Consider the following 15347-nt stretch of genomic DNA (forward strand, 5'->3'; position numbering starts at 1 on the left):
TTAAATAAAATAAAGAGCCAATACTTCAAATTTTCTGACAATTGGAATATGATTAATGGTAAAAAGGAAGAATGCTTTTGGCTCTTTTCTTTGACTTTTAGAAATGTCTATTTCCTACTTGAACTCGGGGATCGTGGACAAGTCACAAGCTGTCATTCTGATCGAGAACAGGTTAAGAGACCAAGGAACCGACCAATTTGCAAAAAAAAAAAAAAAAAAGTTGTTTTTTCCTTTTTCTTTTTTCTTTTTTTTTTTTTTGTTTTTCCCTAATGGAAGGTGAATGGAAACTGCATATATAAGAATTTATCTCCCGAAACTTTTTACTTTTTGAAAAGTTGAGGATGAACTATATGCATTAGACCATTTTAGCCCCCCGCCACCCAAAACTGTAAAAAAAAGTAGAAAGGTGAAATTTTGAAGCTCAGTTGTGACATATAAATGTTGGGGGGTTTGGCTTCAAGACTCCGAAAGCCCTCCTTTTACACACACATATACATGTGCATGATTCTGGGGTTGTTTGTTGATAAGTAATCGCCATGTCTACTTGTAGTGAAGATGACAGTGAGCTTCGGAGAGGGCCATGGACTCTTGAAGAAGACAATCTGCTCATTCACTATATCACTCATCATGGTGAGGGCCGTTGGAATTTGCTTGCAAAACGTTCAGGTGAGCTGAGCTGAGCTGAGCTGCTTATTAATTATTAGCAGTAAATTAAAGATGTAGCAATTTGATATCATTTATTGGCTTTTTTGTTAACCATTTTCCTTTTCTGTTTAAAGGGTTGAGGAGAACTGGCAAGAGCTGCAGATTGAGATGGCTAAATTATCTAAAACCAGATGTAAAGCGTGGGAATCTTACCCCACAAGAGCAGCTTTTGATTCTTGAACTCCACTCCAAGTGGGGTAATAGGTAATTTTCTCATCACTTTCTTAATTAATTTTTGTGAAGTAGAATTTGTTGGTATATTTATGGTCTGATTTTAATGCAATTTTGTTGTTCATTTGGTTAATCTTAGGTGGTCAAAGATTGCGCAACATCTACCCGGAAGAACAGACAATGAGATAAAGAACTATTGGAGAACTCGGGTGCAGAAACAAGCAAGGCTTTTTAAGATTGAGACAAACAGCGCAGCATTTCAAGACATTATTCGGTGCTATTGGGTGCCGAGGTTGCTTCAAAAGATACAAGAATCATCATCTTCTGGAGGAATGTTTTTCCAGGACTCAGGAATCCCTCATCAGCCTCTTGACAATCCCCATCAACAGCCTGCAGCAGCAGCAGCAGCAGAAGCAATACAGAGTTTGGATCCCCTGCATGTGCAGATTAATCCAGGCTCAGAATCAATGAATATCTCCCAAATATGTCAAATTTCAGAGTACCCAACAAGTCCATTTCATGCTGATTATGACACATTGGTAAAGGCCAGCTATTATGCTGACAACAATGGCTATGAGATGGAAGCCTTCCACCTGGGAAGTATGCCAGCAACACTGGGGAATTTTGAAAATTCTGCTACAAATTCCCACGTTGTAGAAAATAACTGGGCTGAGAATGATTTTTCAGGCAGCATGAGGAACATGGAAGGACTATGGCAGATGAGGAACTAACAAAAGATCTTGTTCTGGGAAATCCAACCAACTGTTGATGAATTAGTGTTTAGGATTATGTCATTAAGTGATAAGTAATTGTTCATTTTTCTATCTTATTGTTTCTATCCAAAGAAAAAAAAAAAAAAAAATTGTTCATTCAAATCATTCGTCTGACTTTTATATTGTATTGTATCCAAAGAAAAAGAAAAAAATTGTTCATTTTTATTTGGAAAAACTTCAAAACCCCCTTTCCAGCTTTCATGGGTTTTGAATTTATCTTATCGAAGTTAAAAAAATTTTAATTAAGGGTATCGAACTTTTAATTTATTTCAATTAACTTCTTTTGTTAAGATTTTTTATTAAATCTTGTCAAAATTCTCTAAAAACATTACACATATGTTTTTTTTTTTTTTTTTTTTTAATAAAAAAATAGATGCATGAATCTTTACAATTTTTTTTTTAATTAAAAAAAGGTATTTAAAGAATTTTGATAAGATTTAACGAAAAATCTTGTCGGAAGAGAATTAAAAGAAAATGAAAATTTAATACCCTTAATTGAGAATTTTCTAACTTTGAAAGGATAATTTCAAAACCAATAAAAGTTGAAGGTGGATTTTTCCAATCTTCCCCCATTTCTTTCTTTTGAAAAGTAAATGCCCTAATCCTCCAAGAACTTTCTGTCATCTTCCCATTTTCTATTTTGTCCCATTAGCGGGATGGTGGAGGAGTTTTAGAGTTGAATATAATTGAGGAATCATGTTTCTCGTTGAACATTGTCCTTAGCCGACTTGGAAAATCACATCAGATACGGGCAAAAAAGTGGGAGAAATGGGTCCTCTAGGTAGTTGGAAATGTTTGATTTTTCAGATGTTTAATTTTCAAAGCAACTAGATTCCCTATCCAACCAGTTAGCTTTAATTTATGCTTATATTTCACATATGGTTATTGTTTGCAAATTTAAAAAGGATTAGAAAAATATTTTTTAATTTTTTAATAAATCGTCAAATATTTATTATAGTTTTATATAATTTAAGTAATTGCAAGGTACCAGTGGCAGAGCCACTTGAGGCTTAGCGGGTGTCATAGCACCCCTAAAGCTTTTTTCGTTTTTTGTTTTTTTTTTTTTTTTTAAGAACAAACTGGCCAAACTTAATTTTCAGATCCACTAAATGACCCAATTCTGGAAACAAGATATTCTAATTAATGCATGTTGGACTTCCTCCTCTAGGAAGACCCCACCAACAAAGAAAGCATTAAATTGGTCTAAAAATAGAATTAGATGTTTTTTTTAAAAAAAAATTGTTATCTTTCGAATTGACAAATTTGATGATATTCATTTGATTTAACTAAGTTGGTCATCAACAAGTAGTATCACAATTTGTAACTTCTTATTTATTAGCTATACACTCTGAGTAATGTAATACACTATTCTTTTTATTCATTTTTTATTTTTTTTATTTCTCAAAGTTGATGTAGCGTAGTTTTCCATAATATTTGGTATATAAAAATTAATTAATTTTTTGTTGGGGGACCATGCAATAACTAATAGCGAGCGGCTTGATAGGACCAACCCTAACCGATCAAAATCAGTTGATTTGGCCCATGTGAAGATAGGAGACGGAAGAAATTTTACTTTCAAAGAATGATTCATCTATGTAATCCCCCAATAATAATGCCTAATAAAATCATCTCAAGCGCTACTACTATACCTTGACATTAAATACGAAGTGAAAATTGCTATATTTTTTTTTTGTGTGTGAACTATATTCATCAACACTGAGACACTAGAGCTCTATGCCATATACATAATTTTTCATTGACAAAAGCATACATTAATGTACATAGAATTTACAATTCTAAGTACATTCAAAATTTGTCACTACAATTAGTCAACTATGATAACAAAACCAAAACTTACCTTTCTTCATCTCCTTGGGCAACATATGGTAAAGGGTGCGATCAAATACGATAATGACATAAGTGTGCGCACGTAGGACAATGTTATGACACCAATCTATAGCTATTACAGATGAAAGTTGGCATGGGGCAATTTTGGTACCAAGAGAAATCATGTCCAACTGAAAATCCTATCGACCATTATTATAATATGCTCATGTGGGAGATGAAAGCGGGTGCATTTGGTAAACGCTTTTGGCAAAGGCAATTCGTCCAACTTTTTTATTTTTCCAATATTCTCTTACTTTTTACATTACATCAATCACTTTTTAGTACAATTCAACTAAAAAAAATCACTATAAAACAAATTTTTTTTTTTTTTTTTTCATTTTTTCAATTTTCCATACCAAACATTCTTACTTTTTCACTTTTTTTTTTTTTTAAAAAAAAAACAATCTTACGTTTTTTCACATCAATCAATTTTTGCTATAGTATCGAACTGAAACCGAAACAAAATCGTTTACCAAACATACCTAACGTATGTTGGGAATGATCACACTATAACAGTGTGCACCCTCAACCATGCAATTATCTCCCATGCATGGTGATAGGTTTCCCTTGGGAGATGTCATTTGATAAAGGATAAAAACAACCTTTCCAAGGGTTGCATTTCTTTAAAGGAAGAGTTGCATCTGTTGGGAAATGGCGCCACTACATCAATAGATGGATGTAATGGCCCTTGATTTCTCTCCATTTCAAGCTCCGAACAAATTCTCCAATGTGATTAATACCCTAACGGGATTATCATCGATCTTTATATCAAATTTATTCAAACTTTATTTTTTGAAACTCATAGGGTTAGTTATCGAAAACAAGTGACTTTCAATCTATGGGGTTTGGTTTAGAGCCCTAGTGATAGGTACTCGAGGTTGGGTAGTGACTTGAGATGGGATTTGAGAGCTCCTTTTGGGTAGAAGAGACCACACTTCTTCACTTAGGGTAGAAGAACACCACAATACTCCACTTAGGGTAGGAGAAGACTACAAAGACATACGTCTAATTCATTTGAAAATACGTTAAGACTCCCAAATACACCTAGAAGGGGGGGGGGGGGGGTGAATAGGTGTGAATACAAATAATGCGGAATTAAAATTAATCACATGCAACAAGCAACATTCACCAAAATATGTAAAGCAATAAAGCAATTAATACAAGTATTTTGGTGACGAAGTGAAAACCAAGAACCTCTTGGAAAAACCACTCCGGGGTAGTGGACCCAGAAAATCGTTCACTATAAAAGGAGGAGGAAATATAAGTTATTCACACTTACAAAACCTTTGGAAGTTGACACAAACCTGTCTAGACAAGCAACCCACTTTCCTGGCTACCGCGGTAGTCCTCTCGGAAACTCTGGCACTCTTACTATCGATTTTCCTTGTTAGTTACTCTAACAAGCTACAACAAACTAATTATAACACATCAAAACAACTAACACTTGCTGGAAACAAATTTAGCAATTACTCCAAGAGACTATGGCTCAAAGGCACATCGCAAACAATCTCTCTTGGCACACAAACAAGCAAACTTAAGCATTAAGGCTTTTCTCTCTAGGTGAGCTGATATACTCTGTATGTTGCCTGAGAAAAAAGATTGGCCAAGTCCCATATTTATAGGCTCAAGAGGACAAGGAAAGTTAGCACAATAATTGGACTTTAGCTGACTGGCGTTCAACCGATAGAAAAGATCGGTTGAACGGTGAAGCCTCATGTGCTAGAAAATGGATGGCAACCGCCTACTTAGGTCCCTGTTTTTTGGAAAGTAGATTCGATGTTGACTACAGCTAGACTAGAGTTCAACCGGTGGTAGTTGAGCGGTCGAACGGTGAAGCACTTCTGAAGACTTCTGCCACGTGGAATCATCTTAGTGGATAACATGAACTAGGATTCCTGCAAACACAAAGACCAGCGGTCAACCGGTGGTAGGTGGGCGGTCGAACGATACTACAGACAATGCTGAAAAACATGGAGACATGCTTTCCTGAATTTCTGGTTCAGTGGACCTTTCCAGGATTTCTGGTTGTCTTGTCTGCGGGTGTTTGCTAGCTGGCGGTTGAACGGTGGAGGCGAACACTACATGTTGACTTAGTCAACGAAGTCAAATGAAACCCTAGCTCTTCCGACACTTAATAAAAAAAATCATTTCTTCATTGGCGGTTGACTAACAGTCGAATGGTGGTCGAACGAGAGACACTGAGTGAACAGTAACTTCTCAGCAAAAAATGCAGCGATCGACCGGTAGTCGAACTGTGGTTGAACGCCTAGCACTGACCTCCCTATAAGTGTTTTACAAAATGCTCCAGAAATGAAGAAAACAACTTACATAATTTTAGTCACTAAATTATGCCAAAAATACTTAGACAAAATATCTAACTAACTCCCCCTTTGGCAATTTAGTGACAAAACCAAAAACCTCAAGACATCCCATTAATAACGAGAGAAACATGTGACTTCATGGATGTCAACTCCTTCCTTCACCAACCTCCAAATGTTACTCCCCTTTTTGTCACACATTGACAAGGGAGCATTAATTTCCTGAAACACTTTAAACAAAACATTACACGTATGGAGAATAGGAAGACTCAAACCCAAACTTTAACAAAAATTCATGAACGACCGAATCATGAAAAGCAACTTCTCCCCTTAATGTATGATCCTTTTAACAAGCATGAGTAAGAGTAGAAAAACTCTAGTTGAGTGTCCCAAAAATATCCAAAGCATGCAAGAGTATCAAAAGATGAATGATCAAAGTCATTTTTACTCTCCATGCAAATATCAATATATACCATCACTAGTCATGCCATTGTGAAATGTGTGACAAGCCTCAATTAGGAGCCAATCGATGGACAAAAATATATTGACAAAGAACCACATAACACTTCCAAACCAAAAGCAAGAAATTTATGTCTTGTATTGGTGGTTAGAAGTCAAATCCTATCTTGCTAGGGCCTAGCTACCTTCATCCAATGCTCTCCCCCTTAGTCTTGGCAATATTATGGCATTTTGTACATTTAACTTGAAGTTTCTCTTTTGAGAAAGTGTCTTTCAATTTAACAAAAGAAGCCCAAGACAAGGAATTTGAGTAGGAGTTTTTAGGCTCTAGGTTCAACTAGCATTTGATCAATCCAACCTGCAAGAAACTCTAATCTATGCAAATGATTTGTCCAACAAACAACAAATTGTCATGGATTGACATTCGTCCTTGAAACTTAAGTGTATAGATATAGCATGACTGAGATGTGCCACAAAAAAATTATGCTTGATAATGCCAATAACGGTTCATTGTAAAGATAATCAACTCAAGCATGATACGAGTATCTCCAAGGCATACATGTAAGAGGATATCACAAAAAGCATTTGAAGAGCATTCAAATAATATATCCACCTTAACAATTCAAGGTACCACACAACACCGCCAACCTTCCCAAAATGGAAATAAAAGTAGAGAATGAAACGCAAACCTAACTAGAGATGCGAAAATACATGAACTAGGATGAAAATAAACAGATCCTAGTCATGTGGAAGGGACTGATTACATTTCATCGCAAATACCAATAGCTTTCCTAAGGAACTCAAACCGAAGAGCATCAAGTGGTTTGGTGAATAGGTTCGCTCATTGGTTTTTCGATGAGACAAAATCAAGAGATATTACCTCCTTTTCAACCAAGTCTCAAATGAAGTGATGTCAAATGTCAATGTGCTTAGTCCAAGAGTGTTGGATTGGATTTTTTGAAATGTTGATAGCACTTGTGTTATCACAGAAAATAGACATTGTTCCTTGACTTACTCCATAATCTTCTAGCATTTACTTCATCCAAAGAATTCAGTACAATAATTTCCAACTGCAATATAGTCAACCTCAGCAATGCATAGGGAAATGGAGTTTTGCTTCTTACTTGACCAAACAACCATGTTTGTACCAATGTAAAAATATTCACCAGAAGTGCTCTTCCGATCATTAGCATTTCCAGCCCAATCAGCACCAGAATACCCTGCAATGTCAAGATTTGTGTCTCTGAAATATACAACACCAAAGTTAAGTGTAGTATTGACATAATGCGTTTTATAGGAGTGAGATGAGATTCTTTTGGATTTGACTAAAATTGAGCACATACACCAACACTGAAATAGAGATTGGGCCTACTGGCAGTGAGGTAGAGCAAGCTTCCTATCATGCTTCGATAGAGTGAAGGATCAATATTTTTCCTATTGATATCAGCACTCTGTTTCACACTAGTACTCATGGGAGTACGAGCATGACTTTTACCTTCAAGCCCAAATTTCTTCACTAAGTCTTTGGCATACTTGGTTTGAGAGATGAAAATACCTTCATTTGATTGTTTGACTTGTAGTCCAAGAAAGTAATTTAACTCACCAATCATGCTCATCTTGAATTCTTGCTTCATAGTTTCAGCAAAGTTGTGAGCAAGAGAATCCAAAGTAGCACCAAAAATGATATCATCAACATAAATCTGGACAATTAAATTATGATGATTTTTAGATCGAATAAACAAGGTCATGTCTACATTTCCCCTAACAAACCCTTGTTTTAGGAGAAAAGAAGTGAGTATGTCATACCATGCCCTTGGAGCTTGCTTGAGGCCATATAATGCCTTCTTGAGTTTGAAGACATGATCAGGTAGAGAGGAATCTTGAAACTCATTAGGTTGCTCAACATACACTTCTTGAATAACTCCATTCAAGAAAGCACTTTTTACATCCATTTGATATAATTTGAATTTGAAATGACAAGCAATGGAGAGTAAAATTCGAATAGATTCCAATCTAGCCACAAGAGCAAAAGTTTCATCAAAGTCTACTCCTTCAATTTGAGTATAGCCTTGAGCAACCAATCTAGCTTTATTCCGAACAACTATGCCATTTTCATTAGACTTATTTTTGAAAATCCATTTTGTACCAATGACATTATGATCATGAGGTCAAGGAAATAGAATCCATACCTCATTTCGTGAGAATTGATGAAGTTCTTCATGCATAGCTTCAACCCATCTTTCATCCTCCAAGGCTTCCTCAACCTTCTTAGGTTCAAGTTTGGAGAGGTGACAAGAGTAGGTAATATGATTGACCACTCTATTTCTCAACCGAAGCCCTTCATTGACATCTCCAAGAACATTTTCTAAAGGATGATCTTTCTCCACACGAACAAGAGGCTTCTTGAGAAGATGCTTTGGAGAGGGAGTAGAGACTTCTTCTTGATCATCGGTATCTTCCTTGTTTTGAGGCACATTTTCTTTAGAAGTACTATAATCATCATTTATCACAACATTGATAGATTCCATCACAGTGTTTATTCGATGATTGAATACCTTGTAAGCACGACTGTTAGAAGAGTATCCAAGAAATGTACCTTCATCACTTTTGGTGTCAAAATTCCCAAAATTTTCTCGATCCCTGAGAATGTAGCATGTACTTCCAAACACCCGGAAGCATTTCACAGTTGGCTTTCTTCCTTTCCATATCTCATAGGGCGACATGGTGGTCTCGGGTCTTAGGTACACCCAGTTAATGATGTGACAAGCAGTGTTCACAGCTTCTCCCTAGAAATATTGAGGAAGATTTTTAGAATGAATCATAACACGTGCCATTTCTTGGATTACCCGATTCTTTCTCTCCACCACGCCACTTTGTTGAGGAGTAATAGGAGAAGAAAATTCTTGATTGATGCCATATTGATCACAGAAGTTTTCAAACTCTCTTCCATGATCACTCCTTATTCGAAGGATGGAACTTCCTTGTTCATTTTGAATCTTTTTGAACAAGTTCTGAACTTGATCAAATGCATCTAATTTTTTTCTCAACAAAATTACCCCAAGTATATCGTGAGAAATCATCAACAATAACAAGAATATATTTCTTACCTCCCATGCTTTCAATTCTTGTTAGTCCCATGAGATCCATGTGTATGAGTTCCAAATTTCTAAAGGTGTGTATTCCAAACTTCTTCTTGTGAGCAGCACGAGTTTGCTTGCCAATTTGACAAAGTCCACAAATGACCTGATCAACTTTGTCTAGCTTACGCAAATCAGCAATGACATCTCTTTTTGACAATTTGCACAAGTCATGATAGTTTAGATGCCATAACCTTTGATGCCATAGAGAACTTGTATCCAAGGTGGCTTTGCTGCATTTGAGATGAGGATTTGCGGAGAGACCATAAAGTTGTTTGCAGTTCGCTCACCTCCTATTATCCATGTGCCGGAGCTCTCAAAAATATTGCATTCCTTTTTGGAAAACTGTACAACAAGATCATCATCACAGAATTGGCTAATGCTGAGAAGATTTGCTTTTAGCCGAACAACATATAACACCTCTTCAAGAGTTGGTACACCAGGAATTTCCACCCCCCCTTTTCCAAAGACTTTGGATTTGCTTCCATCATCATAGGTGATATTTCCTCCTCCTCTTCCTTCCTTAAGTTCCTTGAATAGGTCCTTGTTACCTGTCATATGTTTTGAGCAAGCACTAGCCAAATACCACAAGCAAGAATTAATGACATTTAAAGCAATATGAAAAACAAGACATGAATCATCTTCCTTTTTGACAAACTTTTTTTTTTTGGAAGAGATTCCGTACATATAACTGGACTTCCTTGGCAAGAAGCATTTGAAACAGCAACAAGTTTTTCATTAACCTCTTTTACTTGATCAGACAAAACCATCAAATGTTTCATGATATCGGATTCATGCATTTTGAAATCATTCTCCTTAGTCTTAGATTCTTTTGTTCTAAGATGAAAACAATGTGGGCGAATGTGACCAATGACTCCGCAATGATGGCAAGTAGGAATGAATTTGGAGCTCGATTGATTTCTAGGACCCAAAGAGGAATGATTCACATGAGAAGAGGAGGCATCCAGATTATCAACAAACTCATTGTGAATTGAATCATGAAGATTTTTACTAGAGCTAGATTCAACCAACCTCTTTTCTAATGATCTAACTCTATCACTAAGCATGAGATTTTCTGATTTCAAAGCACTACACTTTTCACAAGAACCATTCAGCTTGTCTAACAAAAGATTTCTATCATTTTCAACATCTCTAAGATTCTTCAAGTAGTTAGCGTTGATTACTCTTAATTCAGAGAACTTAGTAAACAATCTATAGTAAGTATCTTGAAGATCAATGTCTCTATCAAAATCACAATCAGAGTAATATGGAATATCAAGCAACATATTATCATTAACAAAATTTAAAGCACAATCCGGATATAAAGACATCAAGGGGGTAGACAAGATCACACTCAGGAAATTAATCCTTTACGGAGTGAACCTGTCTCTAATACCAATTGAAAATACGCCAAGACTCCCAAATACACTTAGAAGGGGGGTTGAATATGTGTGAATACAAATAATGTAGAATTAAAATTAATCACATGCAATAAGCAGCATTCACCAAAGTATGTAAAGCAATAAAGCAATTAAAAGAAGCTTTTTGGTGACGAAGTGGAAACCAAGAACCTCTTAGAAAAATCACTCAGGGGCAGCGGACCCAGAAAATCATTCACTATAAAATGAGGAGGAAATACAAGTTGTTCACACATACAAAGCCTTTGGAAATTGACATGAACCCGTCTAGACAAGCGACTCACTTGCCCAGCTATCGCGGTAATCCTCTTGGACCCCCCGGTACTCCTTTTATCGATTTTCCTTGTTAGAACCTCTAGCAAGCTGCAACCAATAATTACAACACAACAAAACAGTTAACACTTGCTAGAAACTAATTCAACAATTACTCTAAGAGAGTATGGCTCAAAGGCACATCACAAACAATCTCTCTTGGCACACAAACAAGCAAACTTAAGCACTAAGGCTTTTCTCTCTAGGTGAGCTGATATACTTTGTATGTTGCTTAAGAAAAGGAATGGCCAAGTCCCATATTTATAGGCTCAAGGGGACAAGGCAAGTCAGCACAATAATTGGACTTTAGCTGACTGGCGTTCGACCGTTAGAAAGGAGCGGTTGAACTGTGCAGCTTCATGTGCTGGAAAGTGGATGACAGTTGTCTACTTAGGTCCCTGTTTTCTGGAAAGTAGATTCGATGTTGACTACAACTGGGCCAGCGTTCGACCGGTAGTAGTTGAGCGGTTGAACGGTGAAGCACTTTTGAAGACTTCTACCACGTGGAATCATCTCAGTAGATAACATGATCCAGGATTCCTGCAAACACAAAGACCAATGGTCGACCGGCGGATGGTGGGCGGTCGAACGGTACTACAGACAAAGCTAAAAACATGGAGACTTGAATTTCTGCTTCAGTGGTCCTTTCCAGGATTCCTGGTTGTCTTGTTTGTGGGTGTCTGCTAGCTGGCAGTTGAACGGTGGAGGCGAACGCTACATATTGACTTAGTCAACGAAGTCAAATGAAACCCTAGTTGTCCCCACACTTAATAAAAAATCATTTCTTCATGGGCGGTTAACCTGCAGTCGAACAGTGGTCGAACGAGAGACACTGAGCGAACAATAACTTCTCAATGAAAAATGCAGTGGTCGACCAGTAGTCGAATGGTGGTCAAACACCTAGCATTGACCTCCCTGTAAGTGTTTTACAAAATGCTCTAGAAATGAAGAAAACAACTTACATCGCTTTAGACACTGGATTACGCTAATCAAATACTTAGACAAAATATCTAATATCATTCTCTGATTCTCATTAATAACGAAATGGTCTTTAAATAGAAATACAAGTAGAAAAAGCTTAAAGCGATAACACCTAAAGTTTTAATATTCAAATTCAAATAAACTCTAATTCTAATAACATAATCTTAATATTAAATAAACTAATACTAATTTAAATAATCTAATCCTAATGAATTAGAATTGCATTCCAATTCAACTATTATCCTATATAATCATAACCTTATCCTATCACCTAGCCTATACTAAAAAATGTCAAGTGAGTAAGATTATTTAGTAAACTGCTATACAATCTGTCATACAACTTAATGATGTGACACTTAAAATAAGCTTTGAATCAACACTTATGAAAAAAAAAAAATGACTCCAATAGCTGATTTTTATTACAACATCATCTTAGTTGTATGTCAGTAATATAACAGTCTACTAAATAACATTACTCAATATCAATAATAACAACAATTTAAGTTGACTTTCATCAAATATCGAGATGAATATGTTCTTATAATTTTAAGTTGACAAAAAGTTTAGATGTTAATAATTTATATTAGGGAAAAGTCCACGTATCTACCTCAAGCTACCACCGAATTGATAGTCTCACAAACTACCAAAAAAATTGTTAATAGTCTCTTAATAACAAAAATACTGGGATGGACAAGCCATTTAGCCAAATAAGGGTGGCAGAACGAACCAATAGCCTTGCATTTTAATAATTTATATTATCTTTCAAAGATGACTAATGTTAACACTATTAAGCTGTCAACTCCTAGCATGCATGCTTACCCTCAATGAGCAGAATCCCATCCCACTCGTTTAGTGCTTAGTGGCTGCTAGCTTCTAAGGTCAATGAATTTATGGTGGTTTGGTAGGATATCTAAAATTGACATCAAGATTAAAACGGCCTGTTTGCATCATATTTGTTGCCGCCCATGATGGATTTGACAACTTCTTGTCTTCATGAATGATACATATATGCAATGGAAGAATCAGACAAATTTCTGGGATTGGAATCCGGGACGCAGCAAGAGCTTGGGATAGATCCAAGGATAAAAAACTTTAGTGGATAGGGGTCAATAAGTGAAGAAAAAAAAAAAAAAAAAAAAAAAGTTATACCATATAATTTTTTTTTTTTTTAACCTTTTATTTATTTTTTATTTTTTCCTTCGATTGAGAGGGGGGCATGGCCTACACTGGCCACCCCAGTTCCGTCCCTGATTGGAATTGATCATGAGGAACAAGAAAGTTGATTTGAATTTAATTACAAGATTGACTGGTCAGGAGATTTTCCATGCATCACAGTAAAGATTCATAAGAACCCGGAAAAAAAAAATCTGTTTTGAAAGAATTTGACTTCACTAGTCGGGGAGTCCTTTCCGGAGAAGAGAAGTTCACCCATTTTGATTTTGGAATCCACCCACAAGCCCATATTTTGTGTTCTTCTTATGAAATCAAAAAATCAAAACGATAATTGAGGTATTTGTTGCATTTTGTCCCAAGCACTAAAAAGGAAAAGCATGGTATCGATGGATTTTGAAATTGGTTTATTATAAAAGCAGGCTTTAGATATAGGTAACTGAGTGTCTGTTCAAAACACATATAAAAGCACTACACAAATGTGATATAGATAATGCTACTTTTACGTTTATTTATTACATTTATTTTATATTAAAGCATTTTATATATAATGTCAATCCATGTGTATTAGAGTATATATGAATTAAATGATTAAATTTGTCTTTTTTTTTATTATTAATTTAAACTTTTGAAATAAGTGGTTATTTATTATATTGGGTCTCACCTAATAAAATAGAGTTTGAGCTAACATGTAAGGATGAGTGTTAGAATATTAATTTAATAATTAAATTTACATCTTCTTATTAGTTTAAACTTTTATGATAAGTAGTGATTTAACTGTGATAAATAAGTGTACAAATGTAAAATTTGCATACACATGCTAATGATCAACTGCAAAATTATCTTAAATGAACAAAGCTAGTCAGGAACACGCTTGAGTTCAGCTCGCAATCGGTTCATTTATTAAATGAATGGAGCTTAAAAAAAAATGTATGCTCATTTATTAAAAGAAAAGAGATGCACTTGTATAAACTCAACTCAACTCGTATAAGCTCCTAGAAACTTGTATAAATTTATTTCTATTACTTTCATAATATTATTTTAACTTTGTAATAAGACAATGTTAATTTTGTTTTTTGTTTTTAATTTTGTTTGTCCTAGCTTTCGGGTTGAGGATGGAGTAGATCGGTGTGGGGGCTTAATTCTCACGGCTGGATTTTTAGTTTCTAACTGTTTTTTATTTATTTATTTTTTGTTTTGTATTTAGGCTCCCCATATCTTAGATCTAGTTTGCACGAATCATATATGTTCCTTAAATATAATTGTACCTGGGTTGGCGAAATCTTGAAGTCATTTTTATGACTTTGTAACCTTCATAACTTTTGGCTATGATTTTTCAGAGTTATGCTCTATGGTGTAAAGCTTTATGCTCATGAAATTTCATCAATGGAAGTTCCATAAAAAAATAAAAAAATAAATAAAATAAAATAAAATTTGAAAAGATAAAATGAATTATCTTCATAATCTAATAGACATAGCTTAAATTATTGAAATTGTTAGTCTTGAAATAGATATATGTATATATGTATGTATGTATATAAGTGGATTTATGTGCATGAGCAGATTTATGTGTATACGTGTGCTTGTGTGTGTGCACTTGTAATGAACGTATATACGTACTATTAGATAAAATATAAACTCATTTTTGAATTGTTTTAAATTTGAGTTAATTTATTTAATTACTTGAATAATAAATCTTAATAATAATAAAATAACAAATAAATAGTATATGTTTTTGAAAAGAAAAATCCAATCACAACATTTATTTTATATAGAGAAAAAATAAGTTAATGAAGTAACTCGTCAACAAGCTCAAATTCATTTGAAAAACAAATGAAAAGAATTTAAACAAATTATCTAACTCAGTAATAAACTCGAGCTATCCATATGGGGTATTTTAATCAGTTACAAAACATGCTTCATGAAGTAAAAGTCACTAATTCGAATTCTCTCTCTCTATACTCTTGTATAAACATGTCAAAAATAATAAACACGAGCTTAACTTGTATTTGAAAA

General features: G+C 35.0%; 1 protein-coding gene across 1 annotated transcript; it reads left to right on the forward strand.

Moving 5' to 3' along the window:
* The first annotated feature begins 343 nt into the window (after positions 1–343).
* LOC132184750 (transcription factor MYB62-like) lies at positions 344–1722 on the forward strand. The gene is made up of 3 exons (XM_059598490.1): positions 344–666; positions 780–909; positions 1016–1722. The coding sequence occupies exons 1-3, from the start codon at positions 537–539 to the stop codon at positions 1605–1607; spliced, it is 852 nt and encodes a 283-aa protein (XP_059454473.1). The 5' UTR covers positions 344–536; the 3' UTR covers positions 1608–1722.
* Positions 1723–15347: the final 13625 nt, after the last annotated feature.

The sequence above is a fragment of the Corylus avellana genome, chromosome ca6 (assembly GCF_901000735.1).
Source record: "Corylus avellana chromosome ca6, CavTom2PMs-1.0".
NCBI lineage: Eukaryota > Viridiplantae > Streptophyta > Magnoliopsida > Fagales > Betulaceae > Corylus > Corylus avellana.